Source organism: Rhyacophila brunnea, unplaced genomic scaffold, assembly GCF_057557595.1.
Source record: "Rhyacophila brunnea isolate RB1 unplaced genomic scaffold, BYU_Rbru_1.0 scaffold_14, whole genome shotgun sequence".
Classification (NCBI taxonomy): Eukaryota; Metazoa; Arthropoda; class Insecta; order Trichoptera; family Rhyacophilidae; genus Rhyacophila; species Rhyacophila brunnea.
This window is the reverse complement of record NW_028232796.1, coordinates 41,536,121-41,557,829: the sequence shown is the minus strand read 5'-3', so window position 1 is coordinate 41,557,829 and position 21,709 is coordinate 41,536,121. Positions and strand designations below refer to the sequence as shown.

General features: G+C 35.9%; 1 protein-coding gene across 1 annotated transcript in view; it reads right to left on the bottom strand.

The window, feature by feature from the left end:
- Positions 1-1,790: 1,790 nt before the first annotated feature.
- The window catches only part of LOC147075987 (palmitoleoyl-protein carboxylesterase NOTUM-like), a 40,746-nt gene continuing 20,827 nt past the window's right edge, over positions 1,791-21,709 (bottom strand). The window contains exons 5-10 of the mRNA XM_085941820.1: positions 21,307-21,503; positions 14,168-14,310; positions 11,288-11,561; positions 9,954-10,075; positions 5,228-5,549; positions 1,791-3,926 (exon numbers count right to left, since the gene is read on the bottom strand). Coding sequence (XP_085797946.1) covers positions 3,674-3,926; positions 5,228-5,549; positions 9,954-10,075; positions 11,288-11,561; positions 14,168-14,310; positions 21,307-21,503 — 1,311 coding nt within the window. The 3' untranslated portion in view covers positions 1,791-3,673. The remainder of the gene's footprint in view (positions 3,927-5,227; positions 5,550-9,953; positions 10,076-11,287; positions 11,562-14,167; positions 14,311-21,306; positions 21,504-21,709) is intronic.

The following is a 21,709-nucleotide window of genomic DNA, read 5'->3' as shown; positions in this document are numbered from 1 at the left end:
CCTCATCGATCAGTCTGGCCGGGTCAGGTGGAGTGATATTTTCCAACTCATTTTTTACTTTTCGTTACAGTGCGAACAGTGACTTATCATCTTTATCAGGTTCGTTGTTTTTGCGGAATGATTCAAGATTTTCCTCATCAATGTTTTTACTCAGGAACTCTCTCTAAATACCGCTTGGGTTTCTCTGATGTAACCATTGAAGGCACACTTTACGATTCTCCTGGTACTGTTACAGCTTAAGGGCTCCATGGACAAAGTCCACATTTTCGGAAATTTCTTGAGGAATTCTTTTGTACTTGTAGAGGACTGTCGTTGGTGTGACAGCCCCACCGACACTCCCTGTTACTATGTTATGCATTCTTTATCGTCGGCATTTACCTGCTGGTACACTGTCTCTATTCTTTTTTTGGCTAAGACCCTGCTCCCCTAGGGGCGGCAGGTTATATGAAAGTATGGTGAAGCAGGCAGGTTATATAAAAAAGTATGGTGAGGTAGGCTGATAAACAATTTGCGGCAAAACTAACGTTAACATTATTAATTATATGGGTACGTTATAATGACCAAAGTAAATCCTCCGTGATGCCCTGCATTTTTTTTTATCGCGTCGCTATTTCTCGTAGGTTGTCGGCTATTGTTGGCCTGCTTCATTCAGTTTCTATATATTCAGGGCTATAATTCAAGAAATTTTTGTTTTCCGAAGAAAAAATACGCCTAGGTCATCTACTGGAGAGAACCACCCTAGACACTTCTAATTAATAAATAATCATCGTTCCATACTTATGAATGTAAAAATTGTTCAAAACTAAGTGAAATAATTTTATTTAATTTATCTAGTAGTTGACCACCCTGGTCAACTACTGAAAAAGTATTAAAAAAAGTTTGAGTAGTTGACCCCCACATAAACTTGCTTCCTTGTAAATATAACTTAAAAATTACAAATGATATAGATACTTCAATATTATGACTGCCCGTAATCCATTAACTTGATATTATGAAGTTAAAAATATTAAATTGCCATATGCTTACATACACTGATATCCTTAACAATTTACTTAAGAAATTAAAAATAAAATGCTTACGGCGTGATGTGTTGTTTTCAAATAGCTGCTATGACGCTCCTATGACATATGGTGATGTGTAAGTTCTTCAATCCGACCACAGATGGCTTCACTTGTCTCAACTTTACAATTTAGAGCAATCCCGTGTCTACGTTTCTTATTTTGGGCATTTTATTGAAAAAAGGTCAACTACTGGTACATGGTCAACTACTGGTACATTTACCTTATATTATGTCCAATTATAACTAATAAAACCATCCGTATTAAATTTACTTTTTCTTCTGTCATGTTGACAGTTCAAGAATTCCATACTCTGGCGAATTCATGTACTCAGCAGAAAATTTACCTAATTCATGAATAAGGCAACAGGCTTGACTATTACATGAATTAGCCAAAATTTTGCGCATTTCATGTAATAGTTAATTTCGCAGATTCGGTGTAACACATATATCAAATGCGATAGTTTTTCAGATATGTCTTTTCATATGAGATGATTCAGGAAAATTAGCTTATACTATGTAAGCGCGAACATTGTTTCGTCTAATTGCTTTTGAAAAGTTAAAAATATCATGAAAAAAGGTGCACAAAAAAAGCCCTTCATAGAAGTAGATGGTAAATACACACAATAATTTTGTAGGAAATTTCAATTAAAATAAAGAACAAAATTTTCTATCGTAAGGAACTAAATTTATTTTTAAATAAAGTATTAACAGTTAAAAATGTACATGAATACTTACAAATCTAAGAATGAGGTAGATCATTTTATAATAAAAATAGTTTTATAAATAATATTAGATAACTTAATTTAAAACGGTAGGTATACAAGGTGAGCTGGAATGTGCTGTTTCCCTGCACATAAATTTTGCATGCAGTTATAATACAAATTGTCTCCTTTCAGAAAAAACTCACTAAGCGCCAGTTATTTAGACCTACTTATCTAGGCAAGTACCGCTGCCAATAAATAGTGAATCTGTATATTGTATAATACAACACAATTTGAGAATATATAGTATTCTCTTATGTTTCTCAATTCTGCCAATATTTAGCAGTGTTGCTAATCACTAAACGCCCAATTTCGGTCGCTTATCGTTAAGGGATAAATAAAATGCCTCTTTTCAAATATTTAGAATTAATGATTATTTTTCAAAGCTTAAGGTAGGTATGTAAAAAAAAATTAATTTCATCGTAATTGGATTGGACATACGTGGTTCAATTTGTAAAGCACATTAGCGTGAACCGCATCCACTGGATTCGCGCTAAACCCGGGCACCGTATTTTTTTTAAATATGTTTTTTAGTGGTGTTGCCTAAAAATTATGTTATGTTCAATAAAGATTATTAAATTTGAATTTCTAAATATTTTTGATCTTTATTTATTATTTAAGATTTAAATATTCTTCTGAGGATATTGTATTTTATGTAAAGCAACTAAAACTATTACTAAACAATTTGACATACACAACCATAACTGAATTTGGTCAGATTTTGCCGACAGGGAATGATAATATCTACGGGTATGTGTGCAAACAAAAGGGCGATAAGTCTTAAAAATACAAAGTCCAGTTAATGCTCTGTTAATGTAAATATGTGTAAATATGTATAATGTTAAATATGATTTGAATCAACCCTCTGAATTACTAAATTTCACACAGAAACATGCAAGTTTTCATACAAAGTTGTCCAAAAATTTGTGATTTTAAATATCTCCCCCTTTCCCTTCGCACAAGGATATTGCACAAGTACTTTTTTCTGTATTCTTTCACAGTTGCTGGAAACGCCCTAAATGTGTAATTTGTAAAGTTTCCTTTATGTAAAAATTAAATTTAAATATGAAAAAAGGGACATTCCTTCATTCATGAAATGTTTTGCGTGTTGCCGACTTCACATGTCGACTCGGTAAATAAAGTTCAACAGTTATTCTGACAACCGCTAAAACGATTTTTGATTTCGCCAGCTTACATGTCCATTACGCTGACTTTTGTATCAAAACGATTAGGTTGGGTTAATTATACGTTAAAACCTTATGTTAGTCATCGATCATTGATCACAGCGCCCGCATACGTCTGTCACGGAGCAGTCGGTGTCTTGTATTTGACTTTGACCAGGACAACAATTAAGTTTGGTTACATATTATACATTTACGAGATAAGGGTAATGAACATCATGGACTAATATAAGTAGAGAATGAATATGTATGTAATGTATTTATAAAAATTGTGAAGCCAGCTTTTAATGCAGTGAGACACGCCTAATGTTTTTTGGTGTTCATCAATTTTTGCGCTAATTTTCCAAGCGTTTTCAGTAAATTCTTTATACATCTTAAGAAGTATAATATATACCTCTAGTTGTTCGATAGCAATTTATTATAGTATTACCTAGAGATTGATAACACAATATAAATTATTATTATGTAGTACCATTGAATAGCTTCACAACTTTACTGTACCCAATAATAGCCATACTATACTTTTGTTGTTCTATGGTCAAAAGCCATGATTTTGGCACATTACCTGATGTGACCGATACTGAGAGTAAGAGAGAATGTCACATCAAAGTATTGAAATGTCATCCGCTGAATTAAACAGCATCAATTTTGTGAAAAACTTTGGGTCGGAGTCAGTTGGTCTGCTGGGTGAGGAGATTCAAGAGGGTGGCGTGGTCCATGTTGTCCAGAGTGTGCATGTCCACGCCGAGGGCTGCCGCCACACTGTCCATTTCCAGGCCGAAGCTTTTGAGCATGTCTACGAAACGCACCTCCTCCCCGGTGAACGGATCCAGCAGCAGCGGGCAGGAGCGGTTGCACTGCGGCCAACTGCAGCGCTCCATGTGACGGTGAGAGCACGCCTCCTTCCCCTTGCCCTTCCATTTCCTGCAAACCGATATCCGTTGAATCATTCAATCACTTTTACACTAGATCGCAAGTTTCAAACCCTCGGGTTGCAACCTCTGCTGGGTTGCCGAATACTTGGTATCTATAAAATCAATAAAAGTGCAATGCGCAATATATTCACAAACAGTCAGTTATCAAGGAAATAAATAAAAAATAAGTGTAGGTAATGTTTGACAGCAAGTAGTAAGAACACTGGTAATTCGAAATTCGCCGTAATTCTAAATTTTCCCGAAAAAAAAGGTAAAGAGAACCATACCTTTAATTCGAATTTCGTAATTCGAAATGATTTCAGAGTCCCTGGCATACAAAAATATTCAATAAATCGCAATAAATTACACTATTTCATAAGCCAGTCATTGAAAATTGTGACAGACTTTTCTTAAAAAATCAAAAATTACTTATTTTAAGAAGGTAATAAAAATAATCTCGACATTTTATGACCCAATTCGGTAGGCACATCTATGATCGGAAACAAAATTAATGAAAACCAAAAATTTTTTTTTTTAATATTTTTCCCCCATACATTTCATAATTCGTAATTCGAATTTTTTTTCGATTTTCAGTCCCATGGAATTCGTATTAACGAGGTTTTACTGTAGAAACTAGTAAAGTGAATAAGCATGTAATGAATGATAACCAATGATAACCCATACTCATGTAAAAGTTTATTTATTTTTCTGATTATTTTTTATGTGTTTTCTTCACCCTATTAAAAATGCATTGTTAGGTATGCAACTTTGGCTGAGGTCGAGAACCCGTGCCCTAAATACATACTAATAATAAGTAACTAGGTACATTAAATATGTCTCAGCAAAAGTTCCGCCCACTACCCTATCGCTCTGAAATCTTTGGTAATAGATTTCTCTCGGGTCAGTCGATCTACTAAATGAGATAATGGAACTCAGGTAGAGTAGGGGCTTGGGCGTTGAAGGCGGTCAGAGAGTCCCCTCGTGGGTGTTCGGGCTGACAAAGGTTCCCGGGGCGGTTGAGGTCCACTGGTGTTGTATACACAACTTATGAATGAAAATCACAAAAATAATTTTAAAAATTGACATAATAATCGAGCAGGATCTCATGATTTGGGATTCTGACATTTGAAACCCTATCCTAGCAAGCGGGTCAGCGTAATATGCCTCCTGATATGGCAGGTAGGTACCTACTCGCTACCTTTTCATTTTAACCCGTTACATATTATTAAGATCATAATTATAGAATCGCAGAACTCAATGGATAATTCATTACTTTTTCTTCACTATTAAAGCTGAAGCTTGATGGGATACCTGATAAGAGACCTTTGAGGCCTAACAACCTTCTCGGGAAGAGTACGGAGGCGGGGTGGCGTGCGGTTCCTGCTGTGCCGCCGTCCGTTCTGGCTGAGAGAGTCGCATTTCGCTCCCTTCCTCCTTTTGTGACCGCGCTTACGCTGCCTGAAGCGTTCTCGGTCATTCGGCATTTTTCTATTTTCCCGGAACGCTTTCTCCGTTCTCCCATTCGGATTTCTCCGAAGGTTGTGAACATTTTTTCGCGAATTTTTCGGTTCATTATTTTGCCGATTCGTAGGTTCTTTGTTTCGTTTCAACTCCTTGTTGTCATCTCCTAACTCTGAAATAACATAATAACAAACAATTAATACAAACTGCATTCTTACTAATATTACAAAGGCTTAGTATCATAATAGCGTTTGTCCATTTTTCATGTTTACAGGAGAGCAAAAACAAGTTTTATTTCTACTAACAGTTAATTATTCTGAAACTAAGAGCCTTTTAAGCGATGTTTTATTGTTTTTAGATATAATATTAGTTATTTCTATGAGGTATCGTTTATTCAAATGAAATTTAAAAAAGGTCTGTGAAGCTGAATGAAACACTAATAATTAACTCTATTTATTTTGAAACTCGCACAAAGTATAAAATTTGTTTATTTACTTAAATAAATGAACTATGATGTGCTAAAATAGAGGAAGGAAAAAAGAAACCTAAATATTTTCATCCTCATAATATTCAACTCTGATAGTTTCTTCGCCTTCAAGGCATCTGCAGAATGTGGGATATTGTTCTTTTGTTATACCAGAATTACATAACTCTAGCAAATCCTTAAGTTTTTCTTTTTTAATTTTGAGGGATGCAGTGTATGCTGGATTTAACTTAAACAATTGTGACGATCTATGTGCACCTTTTCGTACTATGCAAAATGATTGAAAAATATCATCATCGTAATTATACTTAAAATAAAATTATTTTTTTCTTCTGAAAGTGGACAATCTTCAGCCAATTAATTTGCTTTCTATTACGAGGGTGGGTCAATAAGTCCTTAGAAAAGCCGACAGGTGGCGCTACTAGTACTGTAAGCGGTTTGTTTTCATGCAGCGGCACTACCGATTCAGTATGCTGCGAAGTTTCAATCAGATTGGTCGGGTTGTTGTTTTTTATTTTCGTACATTTAAAAAAAAATTTTGCTTGTTTACAAAAATGGAGAAAATTGAGTTTAGAGCTGTTATTAAACATTTTAATATAAAAGGGTTAACAGCAAAGGAAATAAAAAAATGAGTTGGATTTAGTTCACGGCATATCTGCTCCTTCACTTGCAACTATTTATAACTGGTTAAATGAATTTAAACGTGGTCGTACATCAACAAAGGATGAACCACGCTCAGGACGTCCTGTAGAGGTGACTACACCAGAAATGATCAATAAAATCCACGATATGGTGTTAAGTGACGGAAGATTAAAGTTGAGTGAGATAATTGAGGTTACAGGGATCTCAAAAGGTAGCGTCATTTCTATTTTACATGACAAATTGGGCATGAAAAAAGTTTCTGCAAGATGGGTGCCGCGTTTGCTCACAGTCGACAATAAACGCAATAGGGTGGTGGCCTCTAAAGCCCTGTTGTCGCTCATGCAACGCAATCCGGATGAATTTTTTCGTCGCTTTGTGACTGTAGATGAAACATGGATACACCACTATACTCCCGAGACGAAAGAACAGTCAAAGCAGTGGATTGCGAAAGGCGAACCATGTCCAAAGAAGGCGAAAACCGTAAAATCAGCTGGTAAGGTTATGGCTACTGTATTTTGGGATGCACGTGGAATTATTTTCGTTGACTATTTGGAAAAAGGAAAAACAATAACAGGGGATTATTATGCATTTTTATTGGACCAGCTAAAAAACGAAATTGAAGAAAAACGGCCTCATTTAAACAGGAAAAAAATCCTCTTTCATCAGGACAATGCCCGTGTTCACACATGTTTACGATAAATGGCTAAAATTGAAGAATTGAAGTTCGAATTGGTCGACCACCCACTGTATTCGCCAGATTTAGCCCCCAGTGACTTTTTCCTTTTCCCAAACTTAAAAAAATGGCTAAGTGGACAACGTTTTTTTTCAAATGAAGAAGTCATCGATCGGACAAATGCTTATTTTGAGGACCTTCCGAAAACTTATTTTTCTGACGGTTTAAAAAAAATTGAGAAACGTCTAACCAAGTGTATTGAGCTTCAAGGAGATTATGTTGAGAAATAAAAAAAAATACAAAAATAAAAACTGTTTTAATGCTTTTTTCTAAGGAATTATTGACCCACCCTCGTATTATCGACTGTTTTGTTTTTATATATTTATTCTGCATTTCACTGAAGTTCAACTCATAAACATCATTATTTCCTCTGTTTAGATGTTAATTATACTACTGTATACCATCCTGCAGGATCATAAATATTGATTCCTTTTACTTATCTTTCAATGTATGCATGCACCGAGTCACACTTAACATAACAGAATGACCCGGCTCAAAAAAACGGTATGTCTAATACCCGAACAGCATGGAGCAACATAGTCACCATGTTAATATTTATACTTTGTTACCCCTCCTTGAGTCAGAAAACAATGTAACAGAACGACTATCAGCTATCATTTTTAAATGCTTGAACATGCAGGAGGCTATTTCAATACACCCTCGTGCCACATATAATTTGAAGCTCTTCTTGAATTTACGTTGTATACAGTCAAATTGTAAACAGCTAACCTACGTTTATAGAAAACTGCCTTTGTAACTGTGGAAGGGTAATAGCGGGCAGCTTCCATGTCAAACTCAAAGAGATGACACACATTGTTTATCGCCTTCTCTTCGATAAAATTTTATAATTTCGAGTAGATTTCTTATGAAGTAAATTGAAATCATAGCCTCGTTGACAAATAGTTTTTTGTTCTGCGCTGTTATTTTCAAATTTAAAGCACAATATATCACATTGATCTTTTCTTGGAGTATGAAAAAAGAAATTGAAATCTTTATTAAAAACATCCCTGTAATAGTTTAATACTACATTTTGTCAGGATAATATCCTTCATTAATGCAATCTTCATTATACAAAGCATACATGTTTTGCAAATTCAAATCATGAGAGAGGTATTTCTTAAGTGGCTCTTTTCTGACAATGACAAAATGTTGGTTCTTATCTGTTCTCTTGATAAAGCTGATCTTTTTATCCGAGGAGTATTGATACCAGTTGAAGGTCTCCCACATGAGACCACCTCAAAGGGCGGACCGAACCATCAACTTTCCTAAAACACCACAGCCTACGTCAACTCTTCGCAGCTCTCGCGACACTCAAGAAGCGGAGCCTACCTCCGCTGAAATTTCATAACTTTAAATTCGTCTGCGCCCCCGCCAAAATTCAAACAGACTTGACACAAGCTACTGAAAACGGCCGCTCGAAACAGTGCCGCCACGAAACAAAGAAATCCGTCGGAAAAACAGGGAGGTTAGCAACCGACACTAACAACAGCGCCATGACGCCGCGGATCCCAGACTTTTGATGCGCGCGGAATGTGTTCTTCTGGCCTCGGACGTCCTACAGCCAACATCTCTCTCGCGTACCACAGTACAGAGCGCCATATTGCCGCGTCCGCCATTTTGACTATTCGCACATCACCCTCAAGCTAGCGGCGTACCTACAATACAGCCAAGCCGTACACCGACTGCCGTGGCCATCAGCATCATTGACTTCCTAAATTGCTTGACTTAGAACTTATAATAAACCAGCATAAACAGCATACACCGTGCGTTTCTGTCCCCCCCACCCGCTTTTTGGCCATGATATTATTACGGTCTGCCATCTCCGCCTAAGCGCGAAGACGGCCGGTGATAGTATGACGTCCAAGTTGGTCTCTAGTTACAATATTGGATGATTAATGAAACAACATACAAATGCGCTGGAAATATTGAATACGCCTAGAAAAAATCATGGCAAACCTGAATTTTAATCATGAAATATTTCTTTGTCAACTTTCATCGAGATAGTCCTCGAGTACAGGTTCCTTCAGAAGTACTCTCTTCTTTAAGGTCAGCTATGTATTGTCTCTGTTTGTTTATGTCGCTAATTTCTGAGAAGTTTTTAAACATTGTCTGCTAATACTTTGCATTTACGAGCACATTTTGAAGTCTTTATACAACATTTTCTTGTCAGGATTATTCTTACCAGAAATTGAAAAATAATGTTTTAATGTTTTTATTTATGATTCAAAAAATCCAAGAGGCTTCAAGGGAATTCGAAGTCTACTTTACAGCTACATTATTGTTGGAATAAAAGGCATGGACACAATCACAATGCCTTTTTTAAGACTTGTTTGATTGGACAACAACTGTTTCCAGTCAAACCAGAAGTAAAGAAATATGTATTGTGATGAAAAAGACAGCTTTTAAAATATAATAGCACTAAAAGAACTAGATGAACATAAAGTACCACCCAAAAAATTTGTCCTGAAAGACATGGCTCTAAAGTTTAAATCAATGATGCAATTCAAAAAATTGAAAGTATGGACTCAGACGCCGATAGATCTCTGAAGGTATGCCGCCTCATTCAGTAAGCACTTGCCTGTTATAATGAATTTCTACTTACAAAGTAGGTGGCGGAACGGAACCCCGCCGAAAGTCGAGATCTCACTGTGTTTGCCAGACCCAGGATTCGAACCTTGGACCGGCGACATTATGTGAAGTGAAAAAAAGTTGTTTACTTTTGGGTCGGACATTTTGTGGAACATCTTGAGAGTAGTCAGTTAGAGCTGCTGTTCTCCTTCTTCCCGATCGGATGAGATGTCTCGCCGGAACGCCCCCGCCGCTGTTCTTAGATTGATTTCTGTGAACGTGAGCAATGCAATTTTATAATTCACTTTCGGTTGACTTTCAATAATTTATAGACACAAGTAAAGCAAAAAAATCAGAAGGCCTTAAGTATTGGTCCGTTTTAATCTGTGAGAGAGTTTTGAATGAAGTACAATAATTGCAATGGTTAGGTTAGGTATATGATATTTAAGAAAATCTGATTACCTCAGTTTTGCGAAAGTAATACATGGATTCGCTTATAATATTGTATAAATAATATGTATTTCCGATTGCCTGAAACAGACTTTTACTTTTGCATTTGTAGTCAGAGATGTCGATAGGCGTCTCAAGGTACGATTAATTAATTTTATTATTCTATAATTTTCTCATAATGAGGGGTTACATATTAAATTTAATGTGTTAAAACACTAGATGAAAATTAAGCTAAAAAAAATGTTACTAAAGGTAATGATTAAATTAGTTATAAGTCATTTCACATTGAAGATTAATTTGTAGGTAACATCACACTTTTGTAGTCTGAGAATAATTTGTCAGTGCTGCACTGAGATAAACACGTCTTTTATTAGTAGCTACTGCAATCGTAATATCAGTTTTTAATCTACACCATTTTATAAATAAAAAAAATTAATGAGAAAGCTTCCTTTTCTTCTTTTTGTGTCATTCTTTATCGTAGATCAGCCATCATCGGGCGATTTTTAGTTTATCATCTGCTACCATGAACGATTTGGTGGAATATTTGTCTAGTTAATGTACTCTCCTCACATATTTTTATTCCTATACATTCTCACATATGAAACCAATCTTGGTTACAATTTTCCGGTGGCTCGACTCTGCAGAACCTTAAATCTTTACACTGGTCGAGTGGATCCATTCTGTTCTCTTGCCTCTTTCAAATTAAGTTGCTCCAAAATCCATGATTAAATTGTATCTGGACGACTACTGTTTCATTGAATTTTTTTTTCTATTTTCTATTTACTGCTGATGTGTTTTTCTTTCTTTTTTAACCATTTACAATAACTCTCCAATTATTATATTCTTTACAGTTGCACCTATATTTGACCTAATTTAATTTGATTTATTAGGACCATCACATATTATTTTATTCTTATATTCTGTCATTGATCCTGTTGGCTGAGCTAAATAAATAAAAACAAAAAGTTTGACATTACCAGCTCGGTAATCAATGGGTGAAAGGAAAAATTAATAAAACGGAGAGCTGAATGACCTGTTGCGTCTTCTGGCCGTGTCAGCATCCCAGCAGTGCAGAGCGTCGGCCACGGAGACTCGGTCCACTTTAACCTGCAGCCAGTGACGCGTGGTGAGGACGGAGTGCGAGACGCAGGAAGGTGCAAAGACGGCAGACACATTGGCGAAGGAGGCGCGCAGGGCGTTGCCCATCCGGTGGATGTAATCCCACTGCTGGGGGGTCGAGGGGGAACCCACGTTGTCCGCCGTCATCTGCGCTTCGTCGAACAGCCACTGGAATACAAACAGCGGGGCTGCCCCACACATATATCCTTTAATTTATTGTTCAGTTACATTTTTATTTTGGTTCATTTCCTTTTCTGAATATATTTTTCTTCTGTTCTGTTCTTTGATTGGCGAAAACGGCCTTTTGGAATGATGTAAATAGCAAGTAACTGAACAGAATAAAGCATCCAGCATTGCAAACTTAATGTTTTTTTGGGTCTAGTCGGTTATGTGGAATACAGTGGAAAACACATTTTGAAAATACCCTATATGCTGGATTATTTGTTAGTTTAGATTAGGTTAGGTTAGGTTTGGTTTGGTTAGGTTATCCTAATAAATAATCCACTATATCGGCTATTTTCAAAATGTGTTTGCCGCTGTATTCCACATAACCGACTTGTACCGTTTTTTTGCGTTGCGTTTGCGTTTTTTAAAATATGCATTTGGCGTAAATTCAAATTTTATTTACATATTATAGTGAACATTACAAAATATTATTAATTTAAGGCTATACCTCAGTTGAGGCATGGTCTAAAAGGATCGTGGCTAGGCAATGCGCGGATTGCGGGTCGCGGGTGCAAATGACGCATGCCGACCGAAATATAATTTGTCTTATAAATCCAACATGCCTCCATTTAATGTTCTGTTTATTGTTCTATTAGTAACAATAATAATATATTCATTGATATGTTTTCTTTTTAAAGTAAATGGGTAATGTTTTTAGTCATCTTTACACGATTTAAGAATTAATACCCCCGTCGCCATCACAAAACAAAAAAACAAAATGACGTATTGACACCTCGATGTTCGCTCTCAGACTGCAGCGAGTCCAAAATTTCATTGCGCATATAATTGAAAATTATTTACCGTTTCACTGAAGTATCGCCTTAAGATGTTCACAACATGATATTTAAAAACAAAGAAATACTATTAAAACAGAATTATATAAAAAGAAATAGATCAGGTGTTATTAAACAGTAGAAAAGTGTAAATAGTTGTCGACTACCGCCACTGCAGTCCAGTTCAGTGCGGGAAGGTACATCATGGGTTATTTAGGGACAGTAAATTGAAGAAGAAATAACACAACATTTAAGAATAGATTCCGCGGAGATAACAAAATTATATTATTATCTATAATTAGGTAAGAGCTACTATTATGGGCCAGCTTCAATTATTGGCCACTTGCAGATAAAATCTAGTTTTTTAAGATATTAAATCAACATTGCCATCTGTTAAGTTATTAAAAAATCTCGTCAATTGTTCCTCCGTTGGTAAAACAGATAATTGTTACTTTTAGCATTATAAAACAACCTCAAAACCGCATTTGTATCTGACAGTTCGAGCGAAACCGTGAAATAAGTGCGATTTGTTGTAAATTGTACAAGGACATGACTTCTGTTAAAAGGTATGTTTAACATTTAATATCATACAAAATGCTAATCCAATTGACAATTATAATATATGCATTTGATTTATGTATACATCATTAGACATATATTTTGGAAAAAATAGGTGGGTAGGTATATTATGATGGTGGCCAATAACTGATTCCAAAATATGTCGATTTTCCTTTATCGGCCGGCCTTGCTAATAATAGAATATGTGACTAATTAGTAAAGTATTACATATATTTTTATTAGTTGAATAGTGTTTTAACAGTATTATTAATCATCTTTGTTTTTATTATATTTCTCCGACATTCGTAGATAAATGTTGGCCACCTGGCCCATAATTGTAGTTTTGATGGCCGATAATAGAAACTTTTTTCTTGATTGTTCCAGAATAAAAATGCATCAAAATAAACGAATGAAATATAGTCAAGAACTGAAGAATAAAAGAAGCAATAGAGTATATGAATGACCATAGTGAAGAGTCTTTGCGTTCAGTAACAAGAAGATTTGAAATACCAAGAAGCACACTAAAATTCCTTCCGCAAAAATCCTCTACTGAAAAGTTTTGTATGCTGTTCCGACTGTGAGAAAACTTCAATGATTCTCATTTATCCTTTATGCTACGTCAAGATGTTTGTTAACTTCTATTAGCTAGGTATAAGATCTCTTTTGAATTTTTGAAATCAATTTCCAACAAGCTCTACGTATTTAATTAAATATGCCTATCTCACTGTAACTCAATGTGAATGTGTTCTTTGTATTTCTAAGTAATATGTTACGTATGTCTAATAAAATGACGATAAAGTTGCATTAAGTACTTGATTGAACACTTAATAATGATGTGTGATCATAATATTACGTAAACTGTTTTTTAATTTTTGTTTAAATAATGTTATTACAGCAATTTCGGGGTGGCCAATAATTGCATCTTTTGGTGACCAATAATTGAAAAAAGTGGCCAATAATTGTAGATTTCTGCGTTTTTTTTTGATTATTTTTTTTATGATGTAAAATATATTTTTTTAAATGTTCTGATAAATGATTATTATAAACAAATAAACAATTTAACAAATAATATTTTTTTATTTCACCTTCCTAATGATACAGTTCCACAAAAAAATAACAAAGTTGGAAAAATCCTTAACTGGCCAATAATTGTAGCTCTTCCCCTATTGTTGTAAATAAAAAATAGGTGAGATTTTTATTTTATTTGTAATAATACTCTGAAGTAATGAAGTAAGTACCTTTGATTGTTGGGTAGAGTCTGTATCCGAAATAGCATCTCCAGGGTTCCTGTCGGTAGACATCGACACAGCGTTTCGGTAATGAGCCCTGCCAAAGAACGTGACCTTTTTTGATAGCATCCACTGCGGGGAGCGTGTTGGGGCTGAAAACCATTGTAAACGAGACATTTTTTATTGTTAACAAATCTAATAGAATGATTCCAATTTGTAATTATACATTATATTGATAATAATTCAATTCAATTCAATTCAATATTATAAATTTATTTACACTATTATGAACATAATTATTATACAAAATCATAAATGGTACAAGAAACTTCACCATGTGTGCTAAGTAAGCTCTATATTACTAAGTATTTAGTCAACATTCATCTAAATTAACTAATGTCACCTGTACACGTGCATGGAAGCGAGACGCGATGTTGTATGGTACTATTTGACAGGTCGTGAAAATCGGTAGGTTTTTTTTAACAAAGACTAACGTCACTTTGCTGTTTCTGAATTCCTGAAACCTGTTGAGAAAAGCTTCCCTCATATTTAAAATTGTTGTTTTGAAATTGCAAATGTCAATATCAGAATTATTTTCTTGGCGTTGTTTCAGCAGGCATAGAAAGTGAATCAAAGATTCTCTTTCGAAATCTTGAGAAAAATGGGATAATTTTTCGAATGAAATAACTTATTCTAACATAAAAAAATTGTGTTTTCTTTCCCCTGAAGTTAACGATTAAGCTGATTTAGATGAGACGTAACGTCGACCAAGAAATAAAACTTTTGGATCAACTGATCGTCTCTTATTTCTGGATAGTGAACACCCTTCTCAAGGAGAAATGCTTAAATTTCTGTTAATCAGGAAGCGAAACGTTTTAAAACGTTTCCCCTTGATAACCAACGTACCTACCTTGTTATACTCACTCTCCATGTCAACTAAAAAGTTTTTAAATCGGCGATTATTAAGAGCTTTAGCTATAATGGAGTTGATAATCTTAATCACCAAATTTCTTCTGGAAATGTCTGCCCACAAAGCGCTTCTTGACGAATGTTGCAACGGTAAGCAAGTATCTAGTGATTCAAAATAGCAACAATCCCTTTTCTAACACTGGTCATACTTTTCACTCTGTTGAAATTGACACAATTGTATCGAGTGGAATATGATGTTTTTCCATGCACTTAATTACAGCATTTGCAATATCCTCTCCTCGGGTTTGACCTTTGAGTGGCAATAATCCTAAAAGTTCTTCTTTAGGACCTGTAGATGAAATACATCGTCCAAAAAGTAAAATTTGTGCTGTATCATTTATGTCACAAGACTCGTCAACACTACAACTATTGATAAAGCTGTTCAATTTAAGATCTTTGACTTGCTGGTTGGTTGTATTTGAAGACATTTTGACTGTTCTATCTTACAATGTTTTATCCCGTACGTCATCATTTGTGGTTGCAATTTGGTGACCACTGGCCTAGGAGAACAAAAAGCTGATCTTGATCTGACTTAGGTAGTCATCAGAGACACTGACTGGCAAGCATGACATAGTCCTCATTTGTACCACGTATAGTAAAGAAAAATACGTAGTCAAATAAAGATCTTTTCCAACATTTAAACAACATTATGTAACCATACCTATCTAAAAGACAGTCAGTTGGATAAAATATATCATAATAATACATATAGCACTCCGACATATCAGTCGGAATTCTAAATAATCTAAATATATATTTTGTAAATTACAAGCAAACAACTCCTGATTCATAAGATAGTTATCAGGGACACAGGTTAATTGGTTTATACTTACAAGCAAGAATCTTATGGCATAATTGGAACAAATTTAGAATCTTTAAGACACTTTCAATAATTTTATTCATGACTGTCTTTTAAAAGATCGTGCACCAAAAACCAAAAACATGGGATCGGTGCTAGGTTCATTTGAGTAGAGCATGCTTCGCAGAATCATTGAAATTATCAATGACTGACGGCGGTGATGGAGATACAATCAAGCGAGCTGTACACATTGTACAGTGCATCAAAGTATTTGAGATATTTGAGAAGACGTAAATGAAGACCCGGTCGACCTCGAAAAAGATGGAGGGATCAAGGCCTGAACAAAAACGATGCATGAGTGCGAGTGAGAAAGTATTCGGCACCCTTATAATCTCTGCGACACGCGCTAGAGTAAGATAAAAGGTCTACATATTTTTAAGTTGGTTTCCAAAAATATCGCCGGTAAATCGTGCTGAATCGCTTCACGTAGCGTGTTGTTCGTGTTGCTAAATTTGCTATTTTTTGTGTTAAACATAAAGTCAGTGGTAAATATTTTTAGTTAATTAAGTAGGAAAGGTGGTTCTGCATGTTGTATTAAAATATGGTAGCCGTACTGGTAAGCAAGAAGATGGTATTACGTTTCATAAGTAAGTTGATACATGTTCGTGACAATTTATTTGTATATTATTATTTATTTCAATATCAGTGACCTAGTGTTTCTTTAAAATAACTTAAATTATGGATATATTTACCTAATTGGTTGCATTTTGACCGCTTAAAAGTACTATATAACGTAAAAAAACAGAAAATTATATTTTAATTCTGAGCGTCTAGTGCGAGCACTTTGGGCGAGCACTAGCGAAATGGTCTATGGTCTCGAACATTTATAGGCGAATGCGTTCGCTCGCCCACAAACCAAATGCACGGCACGTAGCTTCATTTAGCAATGCAACGGGTGGCGTCTATATGTATCTATAGTCTATGGGAGGGATAGTGTCGTATTGGATGTAAGCAATGAGGTTTGATGTTTTTCGCTGTGGTCATAGATATGCATTTGAACCTAAAGAACCTCATTGGCTGCGAACTGTTCTACACCGATCAACTCACACCTCATTTGCTGCATACCACTTAATACCGATGAGCCGACCGATAAACGCCTTTGATTGTTTTACTATGGTGTCCGCGTTAAGTATGTGCGAAATTAGCTAAAAGCTTATCCTATATTAAGGTAAATCAAGGGATTTAAAGATCTTACTAGTCCAAAACTAAGGTAACTGGCTTGGACACTCTACCATTGATTGTCACATTGTTACAAATTAAACAACACTTGCCTTCCACCATTACAAAGAAATAATATGTTTCCTAATTTCACATTACTCCTGAAAATGATGTTTTGGTTTTCTTTTGGATACTCATTACACTCTTCATTAAACAATTCTCCCACTGTGCAAAAAGCTGCATGACAGTAAAGGAAAACTACGCTTTATTTTAAAAAGTGGGAATTCACATCTTAGTCCTGCGGCTGGCTGTGAGTGATTTAATTTGAATTCAGTGATACGGTGAGGTCACGTGGACCACCTCATAGTTATTTTTTTGTGTAAGATAGGTAAGAAAATAAATTAATATAGGAATGGTTAATGCTTCAATGCTTCAATGCTCCCTCTTCAAAATGTCAATGTTAACATGCCTGATGGGTATATCTTCTTCTTATTGTGCCATCCCCTAGCGGAGGTCGGCCAACATCAAGGCAATCTTATCTTTGTCGTCTGCTACCCGGAACAGTTCAGTGGAGCTGCACTAGTACCAATCACGGAGGTTCTTAAGTCACGAAATGCGGCGCCATCCTCTGCTATGCTTCTCATTGATCTTTCCCTGAATGACAAGTTGGGGAATGCTGTATTTTTGTCCTCTCATAATGTGCCCGAGGGACTGTAGTTTCCTGGTTTTGATACTACGTAGAACTTCTCGGTTCTTCTCCATTCGATTGCGAACTTCAACATTTGTCACCCGGTCAGTCCAAGGAATTTTGAGGATGCGTCTTGTAACGTAGGTTTTGTGTCAAGGTTTATAGAGGAGATATATACAGAGGCCGGCTAGCCAGTATAAAAGACTACTACCTTCCGGTCGTGGGTTTTTTGAGTACCAACGGCCGTTATCAAATTTCATTTCTCCGGAACGTAAATATCTAAAGGATAAACCAATGTATAATACCCAGCACGGATGCTGGAAGGTGGGCGCCAGCCCCTAGATCTGAGAAGGCTATAAATTAGGGAGTCTAGGAGCGAAATAAAAGTTTAAGTTGAGTTCAAGATATAAGTCATATATTGTCGATAAGTTTGACAGGTAAATTACAGGTTAGAAAAATGAACAATTGCAGCTAACGGATCAAACCCTGAATAACGAGAAAATAAACTCTGACAATCCCGCGAGGGGGATTAATAAATAATGGAACAAATGGAACGATACAGCTTACAATAATCCAGGTCTCCTTGGTGGAACCAAATTCCGACGTCGGCGAGCCTTTGTCCGGGCGTTATCTTTACGTCGGTAAGCCATCTCCAATTCGGGCGGACCGAAAAAGCCCACTGCAGCACGTCCGTCCTGCCTCGAGGTCCCCACACGTAAGCCCCGTGTCACCAGCCTGTCGTCTCCTTAATCGATTATTAATTTATCTCCGTACAAATTCGCCAATCACAACACCAAAAAACAGCAACTCATTTCCGTCGCCAACCGCCATCTTGCTTTTGCCTCCTTCTCCGTGTTGCCAGCGTAAAACTTGTTTTCCTTAGTGTGGCAAGTTAATATAACATGACAGTCTATATAGCCACATCTCGAAAGCTTCAAGTCTCCGTGACATCTCTTGGTTTAGCGTCCATACTTCCATACCATAGAAAAGAATTGAGAGAACATAACAATGTGCCATACGCAGTCTCAGACCTAGGTTAAGATCTCGATTGCTAAGGAGGCGTCTCATTTTGAGAAAGGCGCTCCTTGCGATCTCAATTCTAGTTTTTATTTCTTGAGACTGGTCCCATTTCTCATTGACCCATGTACCTAAATATTTATAATGGGTCACACGTTCGATTGGTTCGCTGTTAATGACAAAATCTGTGTTGGTGTCTGGTGTCGCTATTTTTGATACTAGTAATAGTTTTGTTTTCTTGAGGTTCATTTTTAAACCATAAGAATTACTGACCTCATTAACCTTTTCTACCAGTTGCTGTAAACTCTTTAAACTATCAGCAATCAGCACAGTATCATCGGCATATCGTATATTGTTAATATGTTTGCCATTAACCATAATACCCACCGATTCACCTTATAAGGCTTCCTTGAAAATAGCTTCTGAGTACATGTTAAATAACAGAGGTGACAATATATACCCCTGTCTTACACCGCGACAAATTTTTACCTCTCCACTGATTTCGTTTTCGATCTCAATATTCGCTGTTTGATTCCAATATAAGTTAGATATCAGTTGAATGTCTCTTGCATCGATGCCTTTCTCCTGTAAGAGTTCGAGAAGTTTAGGATGCCTAACAGTATCGAATGCTTTCTCGTAATCGATGAAACACATATAAATATCAACATTCGGTTAATAGTTTTGTTCCCGTGCTGTTCCAATGCTATTACAACTCAAATCGTGGATGGGTAATGTTAATATAATACAGGTGTACGCTCCAACTGCCGGCAAAGATGACGATGTTATAAAAGAATTCTATGAACAGATAAATGAAATTCTAAATTCGACGAAAGATAATGAAGTTACCTTGATTATAGGAGATTTCAACGCAAAGATTGGTAAAGATAAAAGTGGAGAGTTCGTAGGAGAATTTGGTCTAGGACAAAGAAATTATCGAGGAGAAAGATTACTACAATTTTTCCAGGAACAGAGTATGGTTGTATGTATGTTGTATGGATGTATTGTATGAACAGGGCGATTGTATACATGGAAATCCCCACAAGATGATGGCAATAACATTGTAAGAAATCAAATAGACTATAATATTAATTCGCAATTGTTACAGAAATAGCGTAACATCTACTAAAACTTATCCAGGTACTGACATCTCATCTGACCACAATCCTGTTGTAGCTACAGTAAAAATTAGATTAAAAAGATTACTGAGGGAACCACGCGCAACCCAACGTGTTGACATTAATCAACTGAAAGATCCCAAAGTCAAACAACAAGTAAAAAGTGCACTGAACACAGAAATAGAACAAATAAAAACTTCAGTCATTACATCCTCTGACATAACAGACAAGTGGGACAGGATAAAAGATGTGTTCTCCTCCATATCTAATAATCAATTAGAATATAAAAGAACAGCTAAGAAGCAAAAATGGATGACAGATGAGATTCTGTCATTAATGGACGAAAGAAGAAAATGGAAAAATAAAAATGAAACTCAATGTAGGAGAATTCATAATACCATAAAAAGTAAAATTCGTACAGCTAAAGAAGAATGGATGTCCGACCAATGCAAAGAAATTGAAAATCTCAAACGAAAATACAATTCCTTTAATATGCACAAGAAGATAAAGGAAACATTGGGAATTACAAGAGGAACCTCATCAACTATCTTGACAGACGAAGATAGGCGTATTATATTAGATATAGAAACGAAGCTGATTTGTTGGAAGACATATATTGAAAATCTGTTTGATGATGATAGGAGACCTATTGGCTATACTTTTAATGAACGTGAACAAGCCCCATGCAAAAATAGGGCAGAAATAATAAACGCAATACGAAATTCTAAAAATGGTAAAGCTGTCGGCCCTGATAATATTTACAACGAAATGATAAAATTATTAGAAGAAGATCAAATTCTCATCGATTTGTTTAATAAAATTTACGAAATGGGCATAATTCCCGATGATTGGTTGAAAGCATCATTCATCACTCTACCAAAAACGGCGAATGCAAAGGAGTGCAGCGAGTTTAGAACAATAAGTTTGATGAGCCACATGTTAAAAGTTTTATTAAAAATCATCCATAATAGGATTTTTCGAAAATGCGAAGAAGACATGGATGACACACAATTTGGCTTCAGAAGTGGTTTGAGCACTCGCGAAGCACTTTTCAGCTTGAATGTTCTAGTGCAAAGATATACTTTATTCTATTATTCGTCATTGAACCAAATTCAAATTTATTTAATTCCCCTTTGATCGGTTTCGCTGAACATTTTTCCAACTGGCCGAATTCTGAAACCTGGAAGTTTGTTGAATACCTACACCCTATGGTAGAGCCATTATGTGGTGTAGTAGTTATAGATAACTTAGACATGACTAAAACAAATGCAAGAGGAGTGATGAGTTACACTGAATATTCTACTGGTAAAAGAAAAATAAAATAAAAAAATATAGTGCTAACCTGTAGGGAGTTCTGTCGAGGAACCATCCCGAGTCGGACACACCCCTGACTTGGATGTGTTTGAGGTTGAGCTGGGAGTGCAGGAGGTGCTGAACGGGATCCAAGTTGAGCATGACACCCGTCCCGCCCGCACTCGACCCTGCCAGAATTAACTGTGAAGAGTTCTGAAGTCCCAACGGGATTAACTCTTTGATCACCTATAAAATTACAGTTTTCATTATAATACTCTACTTTCTGCCCTCTTCCTTTCCTAATTGGTGTATATAACCCATAGAGGTTTGTCACCCGTCACACTTCTCACTTCATTGACATAGTACTGTTGAGCTTCACCAAACATTACACCCTAGGTATATGTATATTATTATAAATGGTATTTAACCAAATATTTTGAATTAATAAAAAA